Source organism: Cervus elaphus, chromosome 18 (genome assembly GCF_910594005.1).
Source record: "Cervus elaphus chromosome 18, mCerEla1.1, whole genome shotgun sequence".
Lineage (NCBI taxonomy): Eukaryota > Metazoa > Chordata > Mammalia > Artiodactyla > Cervidae > Cervus > Cervus elaphus.
The window spans coordinates 20,376,428-20,390,437 of record NC_057832.1 but is presented as its reverse complement, the minus strand read 5'-3'; the positions used below and the strand labels follow the sequence as shown (position 1 = coordinate 20,390,437).

The 14,010-nt window shown below is 43.3% G+C and overlaps 1 protein-coding gene across 3 annotated transcripts in view; it reads left to right on the top strand.

The window, feature by feature from the left end:
* The window catches only part of CDK6 (cyclin dependent kinase 6), a 253,918-nt gene that overhangs the window by 105,752 nt on the left and 134,156 nt on the right, over positions 1-14,010 (top strand). For all 3 annotated transcript variants that reach the window (XM_043871671.1, XM_043871672.1, XM_043871670.1), the window contains exon 4: positions 11,551-11,718. In XM_043871671.1, the coding sequence (XP_043727606.1) occupies positions 11,551-11,718 (168 nt within the window). The remainder of the gene's footprint in view (positions 1-11,550; positions 11,719-14,010) is intronic.

Below are 14,010 nucleotides of genomic sequence, written 5' to 3'. Positions count from 1 at the left end.
GGGGTCACTAGGGTTGGACACGACTGAGCGACTGAATCACCACCCTGTGTGGTAGAGCCGAAATCAACACAACGCTGTAAAACAATTATCCTCCAATTACATTTTTTTCTAAAAATAATAATAATAAAAAAAATAAATAAAAGACCATGATCCTGCATTTAGGGGAGAGGCATCCTTAAACCAGAACAACACTCGCTGTATAAAATTTACCTGTACTTAGTACCTGGGTGCTCCTAAGACTAAGCTTCCAAGCCTGGGTGCCACCCATCTTTCCCTAGACACTTCCTATTGCATTGGCTATTTTAACACTAACTTGCTGAATTCTTTGTACAGTCAGATAGTCATTAGATTCTGAACTAAGTGTTGGGTGTTTCGTTTGCTTTCGCCTTGTCGAATGCTCTTCCGTTCCCTTTAGCCTAAAGATCCCCTGTTTTCTCTTGGCCTCCCTGCTTTTCGTGTCTAGATATGACCACCCAGAGTCTCTTCTTCCTGTCCGTGGAAGGACTTATTAGCCAGGAGCATTTGTTCCTCCTTCCCCTGGAGATGCATTTGCCGCCTCTCTCCTAGGAGGCTGCCAGCTTAAAAACTCAGTCCTTGAGACAACACGAGCTAGCAACTGCTGAAGCGCTGCCTCTTCTGAGCCCCCTTAAACAGCTGCGCACGCGGCTTGACCCAGAACAGATAATACACGCAGATGTGTTTATGGGAAGGAGGCACCAACACTCTCAGGGTGTTGTTTTCGGCTTCTCACCACTGCAGGGATTTCTCCTCTTTTTCAAGGAAGAGGTACATTGTGGTAAGCAGTGTTTTATGACCTATAATAAAAACCCTTGTAAAGACCATTTTTTTGACCCAAAGAAGCTAAGTATTCTTTTCGCTCCTCTCCGCCTCTCTGTATTGAAATGCTAATGTGTAACATAAGGGAATAATATCACAAATTCTCATTCTTATTTAAGCTGGGAAAGCAACCAAAGTTAATTATGTAAGAAAATCCATGAGGAATGTGTTTCCCTACTTAGTAGTAGCTTCTGAACAAATATGTTGATTAAGTAAAAAACTGTATTGCATTTTCTAGCATGTTGTTATTATCTCATGGAAACACCCATAGGACCATTTGAGGGAACCTCAACAGAAAAGTCAGTCCCCAGGAATACGTTAAAAAGCAACTTGAAGCCGGCTTAGAAAGTTGGGTCTTCTAAAGAGATGTGAAATACATTCAGTGAATAGTAACAGATGATTTCTAAGGACCCTTCAGGACCTAAAATGCTAGCAATCTTTAATCTTTCAAAATTAAGAACAGGCAACATAACACTTGATTTAAATAAAGTAATAACTGCTTTAAAGGTGTGTCCTCTAATGTGCACACGAGTGTTTATTGACCTTGGTGGCTCAGGGGCAAAGAACCCGCCTGCCAATGCAGGAGACACAAGAGACGTGGGTTTGATCCCTGGGTTGGGAGGATCCCCTGGAGGAGGGAATGACAGCTCCCTCCAGTATTCTTGCCTGGGATATCCTGTAGACAGAGGAGCCAGAGTCAAACCCGACTGAGCCACAGCACCACCACCACAATGACTGTCTGGAAAGTCGGAGACTGTTCACGTCCCAACTGGAGAAACTAGATGAGTCTAAACCCGGGGTGTTGCTGGACACCATCGCTAATGGCAAGTCCTCCTGTTGATTTCGTGGCACCAGTTCTGAACCCAGTAGACAAGCCAGGAAATTCACACAGTGTTTTTCGTTCTCACAGCCGCCCTCAAGAGAGTGTTATCCCCCTTTTACAGATGAGGAAACCAGGGCTGGATGCGAGGGAAGGGAAGGTAGGGGTTGAGTAGCAGGCCTCAGTACACCCAGTGTCTAACTTGGAGAAGTAGCAGAGTCCTCGGAAGATGGCTCCCTAAAGTTGACCTCTGGAAACAAGCAGTAACATTCTGCATTCGTCTCTTGGATTGCCTTTCCCCGCTTTCCTTTTTCAGGTTCAGATTCCTGTTATCTCATGTCTTACGTCTTTTTTTTCCCCTTGTGTTTTGGTTTTTCTACATTTAACAGTGAATACGTGTTACATTTCTAATCAGACACTCAGAATATCTTTCCTTTTTGGAGAACAGTGAAGAGGAGGGAGGGATCCTGTGTGAAATGCCACGGCAGGATTCAGTTAGCTTGTTGGTTGTGGCAAGTCAAGTGCTTATTGGTGGTTTTGCAAGAGCCATTGCGTTTCCCTTCACTGTATGGATGTGGTGTGGGTGGGGAATGAGAAAATGTGCACAAGGGACGATAGAAAGGGAAGTCCCAGATACAGTAGGAAGGGCAGCGGTTAGTAGAGCGAGGGGCAGGACTTGAGGAAGCTGGGATGAAGGAGAGTCAGAGCACGGGAGGAAGATGAACACTGCAGGGGAGGGAGGAAGGCTTTCCCACCAGGAGCTGAGGGAGACGGGTAGATGCCAGTGCTCGTCAACGGGTGGGTGGCGCCCAGGAAGTTGATAGCATCCCTTGCTGGTCTGTGTTTCTCTCTCAAGTGGAGCGCACTCCAGTGTGCTTGGAGGAGGAAGAGAGGTGATAAAGTAGGACAGCAGTGAGGCTTTCACCTACAGGGACACCTCAAGAGCTAACCAGGGACCTGCACGGTTCCCTGGCAGCACTGTCGTCGTCAGGGTTGGAGACTGACTTCGTATTAATGGTAGACGTATGTGGTCTACCATTAATGTATGTGGTCATTTTTTCCCACTTAACAGCTCTCTGAAGCACAGGTAGAACAGCTGAGAAAGATAGCATTTGGGCTAATTGAGATTAATCTTTGCCTAGAGGATGAGATAGAATGACCACGGAACCAAAGAGGTAAGGAAATTGACAGATTTAACGAATGATGCTTGAAGAAGTTGCTTTCCAAGTTTAATTAATTATGCTAAGAAGTTTATGTGAATTTAAGTGGTATTTTGACATCCAAATAAATGTAATTAAAGAACGAAGTTAAGTAATAATGTGTTCCTGATTTTGGCCATGGGAGTAGATGGCACAGAATGGAATGGAGTTGAAGAAGTCCAAGTTTCCTGAAGCTAAGGGGGTTGAGGGGGGCGTGTTTCATTGGGGGTTGGGGGTTAAATGAAAGGTAGTGACCTTAACAGGTTTTAGTTAATGTAATTTGAGTTGTTAGAATGATTTTCAGTTATTCTGAAAATTGTAAGAACAAGTCACAATTGTTCTTGTAAGAACAATTGATGGCAAGTTGTAGAACACTTGATGAAGAAATGTCTTGAAGTAAGAGCATTATTATTGCCAGGAATTCCCTGGCAATCCAGTGGTTACGATGCTGTGCTTCCACTTCAGGGGGCCCAGGTTCAACCCCTGGTCAGGAACTAAGATCCCACAAGCCAATTTTTGGGCTTCCCTGGTAGCTCAGCTGGTAAAGAATCTGCCTGCAATGTGGGAGACCTGGATTCAGTCCCTGGGTTGGGAAGATCCCCTGGAGAAGGGAACAGCTACCCACTCCAGTATTCTGGCCTGGAGAATCCCATGAACTGTATAGTCCCTGGGGTTGCAAAGTGTCAGACACGACTGAGCCACTTTCACTTTCAAGAGCATTATTGGGCTTCCCAGGTGACGCTAGTGGTAAAGAACCCACCTCCCAAAGTAGGAGACTTAAGAGACTCGGTTTCCCATCTCTGGGTCTGGACGATCCCCTGGAGGAGGGAATGACAACCCACTCCAGCATTCTTGTCTGGAGAATCCCATGGACAGAGGAGCCTGGTGGGCTACAGTCCATGGGGTTGCAAAGAGTCAGACACAACAAGCAACTTAGCAAGCACTCACGCAAGAGCACTGTTGCCCTAACTGCGAGGCCAGTGGTAGGCAGCCCCGAAGTCGGTCCTGCTATTCGTGATGTCATCAGAGAGCAGACTCTTTCCCTCATTACCCTCTGGCATGGCCTGTGTGCAGATGGAATCTCCCTTTCCGTGTCAAGGTGGTTGCTACAGTCTCCAGTTCCCGCCCTCAAGCAATAGCATCATTTAGTGTAAGGTGCACGGGTGGAGAGTGAGGGCTGGGGGATGAGGAGGAAGTATAGCAGAGAGCTTTCTGCAGTGGTCTTGTTAGGGGAACGGTACTTTCTGAAATGTGCCTATATGTCTCAGTAGCTAGGACTGGGTCTCATGTCGGTGTCTGGATCCACTCCTAGCAAACAGGAATGTGACTGCCATGGTCCAGTCCTTCATGACAGGCACCCAACAATATAGGCAAGCAATCACATGCTCTACTCTTTGGAAAAACAACGTCTCTAGTATAGTGTCTCATTTGGAGAGGAGGGAAGTGTGGAGTGAGAGACAAGCTTTCACTTGAGGGAAGTGAGAAGGAAAATGCAGGAAGACAGAGTATTTTGTCCAGATGCAGTCACTAAAAAGCATACTCTTGGGGACTCCCCCGGTGGTTTGGTGGTTAAGAATCCACCTTGCAATGCAGGGTTCCATCCTTGGTCAGGGAACTAAGATCCTAGGTGCTGCTGAGCAGGTAAGCCCACACACTCCTGAGCCTGTGGGCCACAACTCGAGAGTCCGCGGGCCACAACGAAAGATCCCACACACCACACAACGAAGACCCGACACAGTGAAATGAATTAATTTTAAAAAACTTATTAAGAAAAGCTTACTGTTAATTTTTTTTATTATGAAGAATATGTTTTGAAATGGGCAAATAGCCACGGTATATTGTTAAATGATTTTAAAAGAATCACAAAACAGTGTGATCTATGTTTTGTCTAGAACAAAAAACCATTTTGAGTCATTAGCCAGCAACCTAAGTACTTATACTTTGTATTTTCTTATTTATGCAATGTCAATTTTTGTATCCCAATCTGAGGAAGTTATAATTGACATTGTTATTTGTAGTTTCAGTTCCCAACGACTTTCCAGTGTGGGTTAGTAATAGCCATCATGATGAGGTAATGATTCCTTCTTTTAGACGGTCTGTTTAGCCATTGCATTGTCCCTCAAACACCAACAGTGTTTCCAGGCTTGGTGAACGTCAGTTGTGATTTTCTTATTTCCACTTAGTTGGGACTGATCCTTTACTTACTCAACATTATCGTCAGTTCCAGGATTGAACAATGCGTATAGCTCCTTTTTATGCTCTCTTCAGAATATGCATTTTGTTAATAAAATTTACGTAGGAAATGACTTTTATTGTGCTTTCATCCAGTTGCCTAGAAGCCGTGGGGGTGAGAGAGCCAGCACCTGCCTGAGGGGCTTTGCCTTTGTTTCTGCGGAAGAAGCCCAGGCCAGGCCTCCCTTTCTGCAGCCAGCTCACCTCCTCCCTTTGGAAGCGAATGGCCCATGCCTTACGGCTGATCTCCAGGGCCTCCCATCTATTCCTTACTTTCAGTGTACCAGTTTTACCTTCCAGCTAATCTGAAGCTTTAGGGAGCCCGCTGTAACCCTCCTCTTGCTTTTTTGGAGTGTGCTTTGCCCTTTGTGATTTGAGGTGAAGCGTTCTGTGGGTTCTCCTGAGGACCAGAGTGAGAAGTTTGGAATGCCGGCTTTGCAGCCCGTTGTTAACACTGTTGACTCGGTCAGTGAGAGCAGGAGACGCCGCGCTCAGGTTTCGGGTAGAGTACGGTATAGACCGAACACCAAGCTTAATAGCGTGACTTCAGGCAGATTCTCCTTAAGCACAGAAGTGGAGGGAGTGAATGAAGCCACCTGATAGACTGCCCAGGACCAGGCTGTGTCACCCCATACTTCATTGCTTATGCAGTAATGTTGTACCACATTTTACAGGAGAGCTGTGGTTTTTTCCAAAGATCCTGGGACTAGATTCAGCAATCCACTTGTGGGCCTATATACCTGAAATTATTGAAAGCAGGGTCACAAAGAGATACTTAGATTTATATACCTACATTCGTAGCATATTCTTACAGTAACCAAAATAATGCAAGTTCATCCTTCAGCAGATGAATGGATAAGCAAAATGTCATCAGTCCAGACGGTGGAATATTATTCAGCTTTAAAAGGAAGGAAGTTCTGACACATGCCACAACATGGATGAACTTTGAGGACATTACGCTGAACGAAATAAACCAGTCACAAAAGCAAATACATTATGATTCCACTTACATGAGGTATCTAGAGTAGCCAGATTCACAGAAACAGAGAGAAGAGCAGTGGTTGCCAGGGCCTGGAAGGAAGGGAGCAATGAGTTGTTTGGTGGGTCTAGAGTAGAGTTTCAGTTTTGCAAGATGGAAAAGTTCTGGAGATTGGTTATATAGCAGTTTGAATATACTTACTACTAAACTATACAGTTAAAATTGGTTAAGGTGGGAAATTATATATATCTTACCACAATTAAAATTTTAAAATAGATGCTTGTAATCATCAAAAAGAGGAAAAAGAGATCCTGAGACTAGCCCTCACTATTGTCAGTAGTCTTCTGCTTTATGATCTCATCATCATGTGATCTTTTACTTCTCTTCTTATAATTATAGTTAGTCGCCCAGTTGTGTCCAGCTCTCTGTGACCCTCTGGACTGTAGCCTGCCAGCTTCCTCTGTCCGTGGAATCTCCTAGGCAAGATTACTGGAGTGGGTTGCCATGCCCTCCGTCAGGGGATCTTCCCGACCCATGAGTTGAACCCGACTCTCCTGCACTGCAGGCCAGCCAACATGTTATTAGTTTAGTGTTGGTAAAAAAAAAAAAAAACCACAAAAACCTTTGTTGTGTTGATCTGTGAGATTCCTCTAACATCCTTCATAAGAAACAAACTGGATAGGAGATCTTTGTACAAAACAACAAATCGTTTATAAATAGACGCTTCTGTTAAAACTTGGATAACAAATTTGAAAAGACTGTGGTTTATACATCCTAAGGAGAAACAAATGATTAACGTTGTACAAGCTATATATGTCTTAGCTGTTTAAATCAGTAAACTACTGACATATATTTTTGTTGCTGAAACCTGACGGTGTGGATACATCGCCTAGATTTAGGTAGATATATCCAAAAGTCCAGAATTATCTATTGAGAGCTGTCATTTCTGTGATTTACTTTATGATATAAAAGTTGGTGTTTTAAGTATCTTTTGAAACCACTTTTTTTGTCGCTGGGAAAAAAAAGACCCAATGATAAAACTTTTTCCCATTAGAAAAGCTTGAGGTAGATTTTCAGTTTGCCTGTTTGTTTTATTTTCAAAGAAATGAGAGAATGAGAGCTCTAGAATACCTCAGAGAAACTAATTGTTGTTACAAGGCTTTGAAGACTTGTCTTCAGACTGAACTCTGGAGTCTTTTTAAGGGAGGCCAAGGACGAAACCCCATCTGAAGTCACTGGGACCCAGACTTCATTCCAGGATGGTGTCCTGTTGAAACAGGCTCCCGCGTCACATGTTTCAGAAAGACAGAGTGCGGGCCCCCAGTGACTGTTTATCATTAGTGGGACTAAACATTCAAACCTTTTATACCAGAATTGGGCACTGTAACATTAAAAGGTTTTAAACCTATGTTTAACTTAATTGGCAGTATCCGTAGTTTCATTGCATTGCATCACTGGGATTACTGTGAAATATTTGAGTCTTGTATAAGACAGATTAATTTAGATTAAAATCTTGAGGAGCTAATTTAAAAGTATGTCTCACGATACTATAAATTGAGATGGAACAGATAATAAGCTTAAGTAGAGAATCCTTTGAGATGTCTTTGATCAAAGCATTTGCGATGCTGAAGGAAAGGTGGGTTTTTTTCCTTTCTTTGTTTAGTGTTACAGTTTATCCATTCATATAATTCTCAGAAATTGGGACCAGAGTTCTTATTCTTATTTGTGACCAGAGTTACAAGTCCGTCATGCTCCAGTGCATCAATGCATTGGAATTAGTGAAGGAAATGAGATTTTTGGCAATTTTTTAAAAAATCGTTAACTCAAGGTTTGCTAGTTCGAAACTCTAATTGTAGCTGGTTGTTGCGGGTGTAAAAGAAAACCCAGCTTGCTAACCAAAAAAAAAATTAAGTAGCCTGATTAAATCTAAAGAGTGGTAATTCTTACATAGAACCAACTCTTTATGCATGGGTGTCATTTACATGGAGTCAAACATTAGACCAGTATGTGTGTTCTCACTGCTTAAACCATGCTTTCCTATGATGTTAACAAGTCATTTTTATCTACATTCGCCTTTAAATAGAGGAGAACTACACTCAGAGTAAGTAGCAAAATAACACAACCTAAAACCAAATAATTATGATTATGGCATAGAAGGAAAACTATGCAGCCACTAAAAATCATATTGTATTAAAAAGTTACATTTTAGAAGAATTTTGTTGAAGTGGCAAAATATTCACAATGAATTGTTAAATCTTTTTAAAGCAACTGTAAAATGTGTACCAAATAATAACAATTTCTATTTAAAAATATGTTGTATTTATATATCAATGTTATATATATTGGTATATGATATATTTTATATACAATGCTTCAGTATTAAATAGATATATTTACACCTGTAGATATACCAGTATCTGTTTAAAAGACGTGAAAGACAAAGTTATTTAACAGTAGAGTTTTCTCTGTTTTCTGAGTGGTGGGGTTTTGCATGATTTTTTTCTTCCTCTGGATTTTTAATGAATTTTTTAAAAAGATTTCTACATGCATTAAGCATGGACCAGTTTTATACCTGAGAAAAATATAGTATGTGCTATGAAGTGAAAGTCTCTTAGTCATGTCTGACTCTTTATGACCTCATGGACTATACAATCCATGGAATTCTCCAGGCCAGAATACTAGAGTGGGCAGCTGTTTCCTTCTCCAGGGATCTTCACGACCCAGGAATCAAACCGGGGTCTCCTGCGCTGCAGGCGGATTCTTTAACAGCTGAGCCACCAGGGTTGTGTAAATACATGAATGAAAGCAGTATACATGTATTTAAACTCAGATGGCTCAGTCAGTAAAGAATCCGCCCGCATTGCGGGAGACCTGGGTTCGATCCCTGGGCTGGGAAGATCTCCTTGGAGGAAGGTATGGCAACCCACTCCAGTATTCTTGCCTGGAGAATCCCGATGGACAGAGGAGCCTGGTGAGCTGCAGTCCATAGCGCTGTAAAGAGTCAGACATGACTGAGAGACTAAGCGCAGCACACAGTTCAGGCTTTTTATAAATTTCAGTTCAGTTCAGTTGCTCAGTCGTGTCTGACCCTTTGCGACCCCATGAACCGCAGCACGCCAGGCCTCCCTGTCCATCACCAACTCCTGGAGTTTACCCAAACCCATGTCCATTGAGTCGGTGATGCCATCCAGCCATCTCATCCTCTGTCGTCCCCTTCTCCTCCTGCCCTCAATCTTTCCCAGCATCAGGGTCTTTTCCAATGAGTCATTCTTCACATCAGGTGGCCAAAGTATTGGAGTTTCAGCTTCAACATCAGACCTTCCAATGAACATCCAGGACTGATCTCCTTTAGGATGGACTGGTTGGATCTCCTTGCAGTCCAAGGGACTCTCAAGAGTCTTCTCCAACGTATAAATTTAGATGGGCCTTATTAGTATTTACTTGGTTCAGATTTTTACATATTTATTCTACTCATTGGCTGCTTACACTGTTTGAACACTGAAACATGAATCAAGCACATTTATTCTTGGTACTGTTTGAAAGGGTTGGTGCTTAGTGTATAAGAAGCTAAAGATGGCAAGCCAGCATGACATTACTTTGGGTTAGTTTTGCTGTTTAAAATCCACCGCATACAAGTTGTGTGCATGTGTTTCCAATAAAGACTTGTGTGCCACAGAAGATTACTTCATTAACATTTTGTGCTTCACTTTCACACTCTTATTCATTGCAAGTTGCTTTAGCCTCGGTGGTTCTTAAGTCTGGGACCACTGTCCCTCAACAGTGCAGTCTGGTCTTTACATCTTTGGAAACTTAGAAGGTAACCCCGGCCAGTTCATCAGATCCATTTAGGTGGAACTCGGAAAGAATTCCAGTTCACCTGTGTCATCCCCACGTAGCGCTTTGTTCACTGACCTGGTGACGGTGGCCACGTTTTCCTCTGGTTATTTCTGACTCGGTCTCCCCCAGGAAATGGGACGCTTCAACGGTGATCATTTTTTTCCTGCAAACTACACAGCCTCTTCACATGCATTACTTCATTTACATCTCGTATTGTGAAAAGTAGGCCCCATTTTCTCCTTTTTATAGGTGGAAAACTCAGGCTTTGGTTTTGAATAAGCCAGGAGCTAGAGATAGAACTCCCTGAAGAAAATACCAGTACTGTAAAGTCAATAACCAAATACAGCCCAACTGGTGAGCAAGTGTGTGCTCACTGCCCCTCCCAGCTCTGAAGCCCCTGATGCTGCCTAAGCATTTTTCTAACCCTTACGAGAGCCAAATTAATTCCATCCTCCCTTTATACGGCATTCTCACGGTTTTATGTGGGGTGGAGGAGGTAGGTCCGTCTTACGAACCTCCAGATTTCAAAGGGTCATATCACGTTCACTATCTTAAATTCTTTCCATCCGACACTGTTTCTGAGTTTAAAATATTGTATCTGCTTTTATAAGTTCTAAAATTAGAAGAAGGTGTGACACTGGTCCAGATGCCTCCATGCTGGCTGATTCTGTCTGCAGTAAGTGCCTACTGCGGTCAGTGATTTCCAAACATTGATCCTTGCAGTAGGTTTTGTCACTTTCCTGTTTTTATGGACAGAAAAAGTGAGGCTTGGTGAGGTTACACTGCTTACCTGGTTTTCCATACTCGTATGATCATTGATCTAATAAAGGAGTGCCTTGGGAATTAGAATCCAGTTTTCCTGGACTCTGGTTCAAATCAAGACTCTGTTTTTATTGCCAGTGGTGCTACTTTGGGCTAATTACATACACCTACTATGTATCAGCTTCTTTTATTTACCCGTGTTGTGATATGGATTAAGTGAATTACTAAAGCAGTACTTGACACATAGTGACTGCTAAATAATAGGTGCTATAAAAATATTAAGAACTACCATTGCTGTTAACGTTGTTTACTGGATTTTAATTGTTGAAATCATGAGTTAAATCATATAAAAGTTTGTGAACTGGAAAATGTCTGTCTCTTGCCAGCTGCTTTCTCTCCCCACCATTAACCCTGGACACCAGTTTGGTATATATCCTTCCAGAATATTTCCTATGTCATCTGAAACTTTTTTTTTTTTAATATTTATTTGGCTTCGCCAGGCCTTAGTTGCAGCACATGGGATCTTTAGTTGAGGCATGTGAACTTTTTAATTGTGGCATGTGGGATCTACGTCCCTGACCAGGGATTGAACCTGAGCTCCCTACATTGGGAGTGCAGAGTCTTAGCCCCTGGACCACCAGGGAAGTCCCTGAAATTATTTTTAAATCATCCTTTCATTAATAAAATACAGGTGGAGAGCGACACATTTGTAGTAATCTTGAGCTTGGGAGAGTGGAGCCGTAGAAAGGGGGACAGATTCATTCATTCAGCAGGTATTTAGCAAATGCTTCGTCTGTGCCAAACACTAGTCTGAGTACTGAGAATTCAGCATGTTGAATTTCTCTTTTGGCGATTGATTGATTTTGTTTCTTGATTTTATTTAGGACATGATGTTTCAGCTTCTCCGAGGCCTGGACTTCCTTCATTCTCACCGAGTGGTGCATCGTGATCTAAAGCCACAGAACATTCTGGTGACCAGCAGTGGACAAATAAAGCTGGCTGACTTCGGCCTCGCTCGCATCTACAGTTTCCAGATGGCTCTTACCTCGGTGGTGAGTGAGAAAGCACTGTTCTTTCATTCAACTTCATCTTCCTCTTTGGAGTGACAGACTGCCCCCATTCCGGGCCCCTGATGTTATTACTGCCCGTGGTCAGTTTGTGGACAGAGTGTCTTTGCCCTTTTTATATGGCAGGCGGTAGGAAGAGAGTGTTCTGCTTACAACTGCTGACACATCCGGGCTGGTCTTGCTGTGGACAGAACCCATTGCAGAAATAGACCGTTGCTTCTCAGCCACTAGAAAGGAATCAGTTACAAGTTTCCCAATGGCTTTGCCATATGGCTTTTTGCCATAACCACTGTTTCCAGGGCGGCATATGTAGGGTCTGGGGAGACACAGCTCAAGGTCAGGGAGGAGAAAGCGCCAAGAACGTGTCCCTGTCCTCGTCCGAGAAACGGCCGGGCACCTGCGCAGGTGTGTGAAAGCATTCCTGTGAGGCTGTGGTGTCGGCTGTGAAGAAGAGATTGCATTTACAGTGAACTTCTATGACCCGCGAACAGGCAGCGCCTCCCCGCCGCATGACGGGCTCCTCCAGGCCGCCACACAAAGCGCAGACCCACAGGCTTCTATTTTGGCCAGGGAGGACAGTTGTAATATTCTGGTTTTTGTGTCTCATGCAGACATAAAACCATAATAGCCGCTGACTTTGGTTAGCTTCTGTTTCTCCTAATGTAGTTCATTGTGGTGAAAATACACCCAAAATATACAACAGGAGCCTGGAAGTGAGCACTAATAAACCGTTGTCTTTGAAGGGCCTGTTTTACATACAGTGAATTCATGCATAGATTTTTTTTCTTTTTTAAGCCAGGGAATGTCCCTTTGCTGTGCTAAGGACGTGGATGTGGGCTCAGAGAATCCTTTTGATTCCATGAACACTACAAACATTGCCCCTAAAGCTTTACATTAAGCCTTAAGTAAAAGAGTCTTCGTGGGTCAATATGTCATTGTCTACGTATTATCCATCTTTTTTTAATTAATTAATTAATTTTAATTGGAGGCTAATAACTGTACAGTATTGTGGTGGTTTTTGCCAGACATTGACATGGATCAGCCACGGGTGTACATGTGTCCCCCGTCCTGGACCCGCCTCGCACCTCCCTCCCATCCCATCCCTCTGGGTCGTCCCAATGCGCCGGCTTTGAGTGCCCTGTTTCCCGCATCGAACTTGGACTGGTGATCTATTTCACATTTGGTAATATACATATTTCAGGATGGTAACGATGACCCTGTGTGCGAGACAGCAATAGAGACAGATATAAAGTCTCTTTTGGACTCTGTGGGAGAAGGTGAGGGTGGGATGATTTGAGAGAATAGCCCTGAAACATGTATATTACCGTATTGTCCGTCTTTTAGCCTCAAGGTGGTTCTCAGTCAAGGGTGGCGCTGGAGCGGGGAGGGGAAACGCGGTTGAGAAATGTATGATGGCATCTTTGGTCATCATGACAACTTGGGGGGTGGAGGCGGCTGCAAGGTGGCTAATATTCTGCCTAACAAAGAATTGCCTCCGCAGATTCCAGTAATGCCCCAGCTGAGAAGTAGAAGTTCAGGAGGGGAGTTGGAAATTCTCAGAACTCGCCTTAGAAAAACACTCAATTTGCAAAAGTATTCTGCTTCCTCATCCCCGAAATACAGATGCTGGAACCTGGTACATGTCAGATCACATGGTTTCCCAGTGTTCTACACTATAGCTAGGGCAAGAGAGGTTTTTTTACAGAAGATTCCTTTGAATGCGTCACCATTGTTGAGACAGAAGCATTCTTCTTTCCTGTTTGCCCAACACACACTATCACTTTTGAGAAGAGTGGGCACAGAATGGTGTTTAAAGGACACATCTCCGATTTGGGTGGTGTCAAGTGAGCCCTTGTATGCTTATATAATCGCACCAGAAAGGGCTGAGTCTGTGTGTTTCCCCAGTGGGAAGGGTGAGGTAGGCTGCGGCTTCCCTAGGAAGTAGTTTTGTGTGTTGTTTCAGGGCCCTGGGGAGAAGCTTGAATAGGCTTTGCGATCTGGACAGATGATGGAAGGAACTGGTCTCCTTGGGTAGCTTAATTGAAGGAAGGATGAGCCATAACTCAACCACTTTATTTTAATCCCCCCTCAACGGGGCACTGAAAACCGTAAATAAAAACAGGAAACCCAGTTGGGTTTGTTTTGATTTTTTTTTTCTTCTTCTTCTTAAATTTGAGGAATGATAGCCCAGCTTGTGCGTAACACCAATTAACATTCCATTCTCACTGAAAGTTGATATGTTCAGACAGGAAAATGGAGACAAATGATTTCATACAG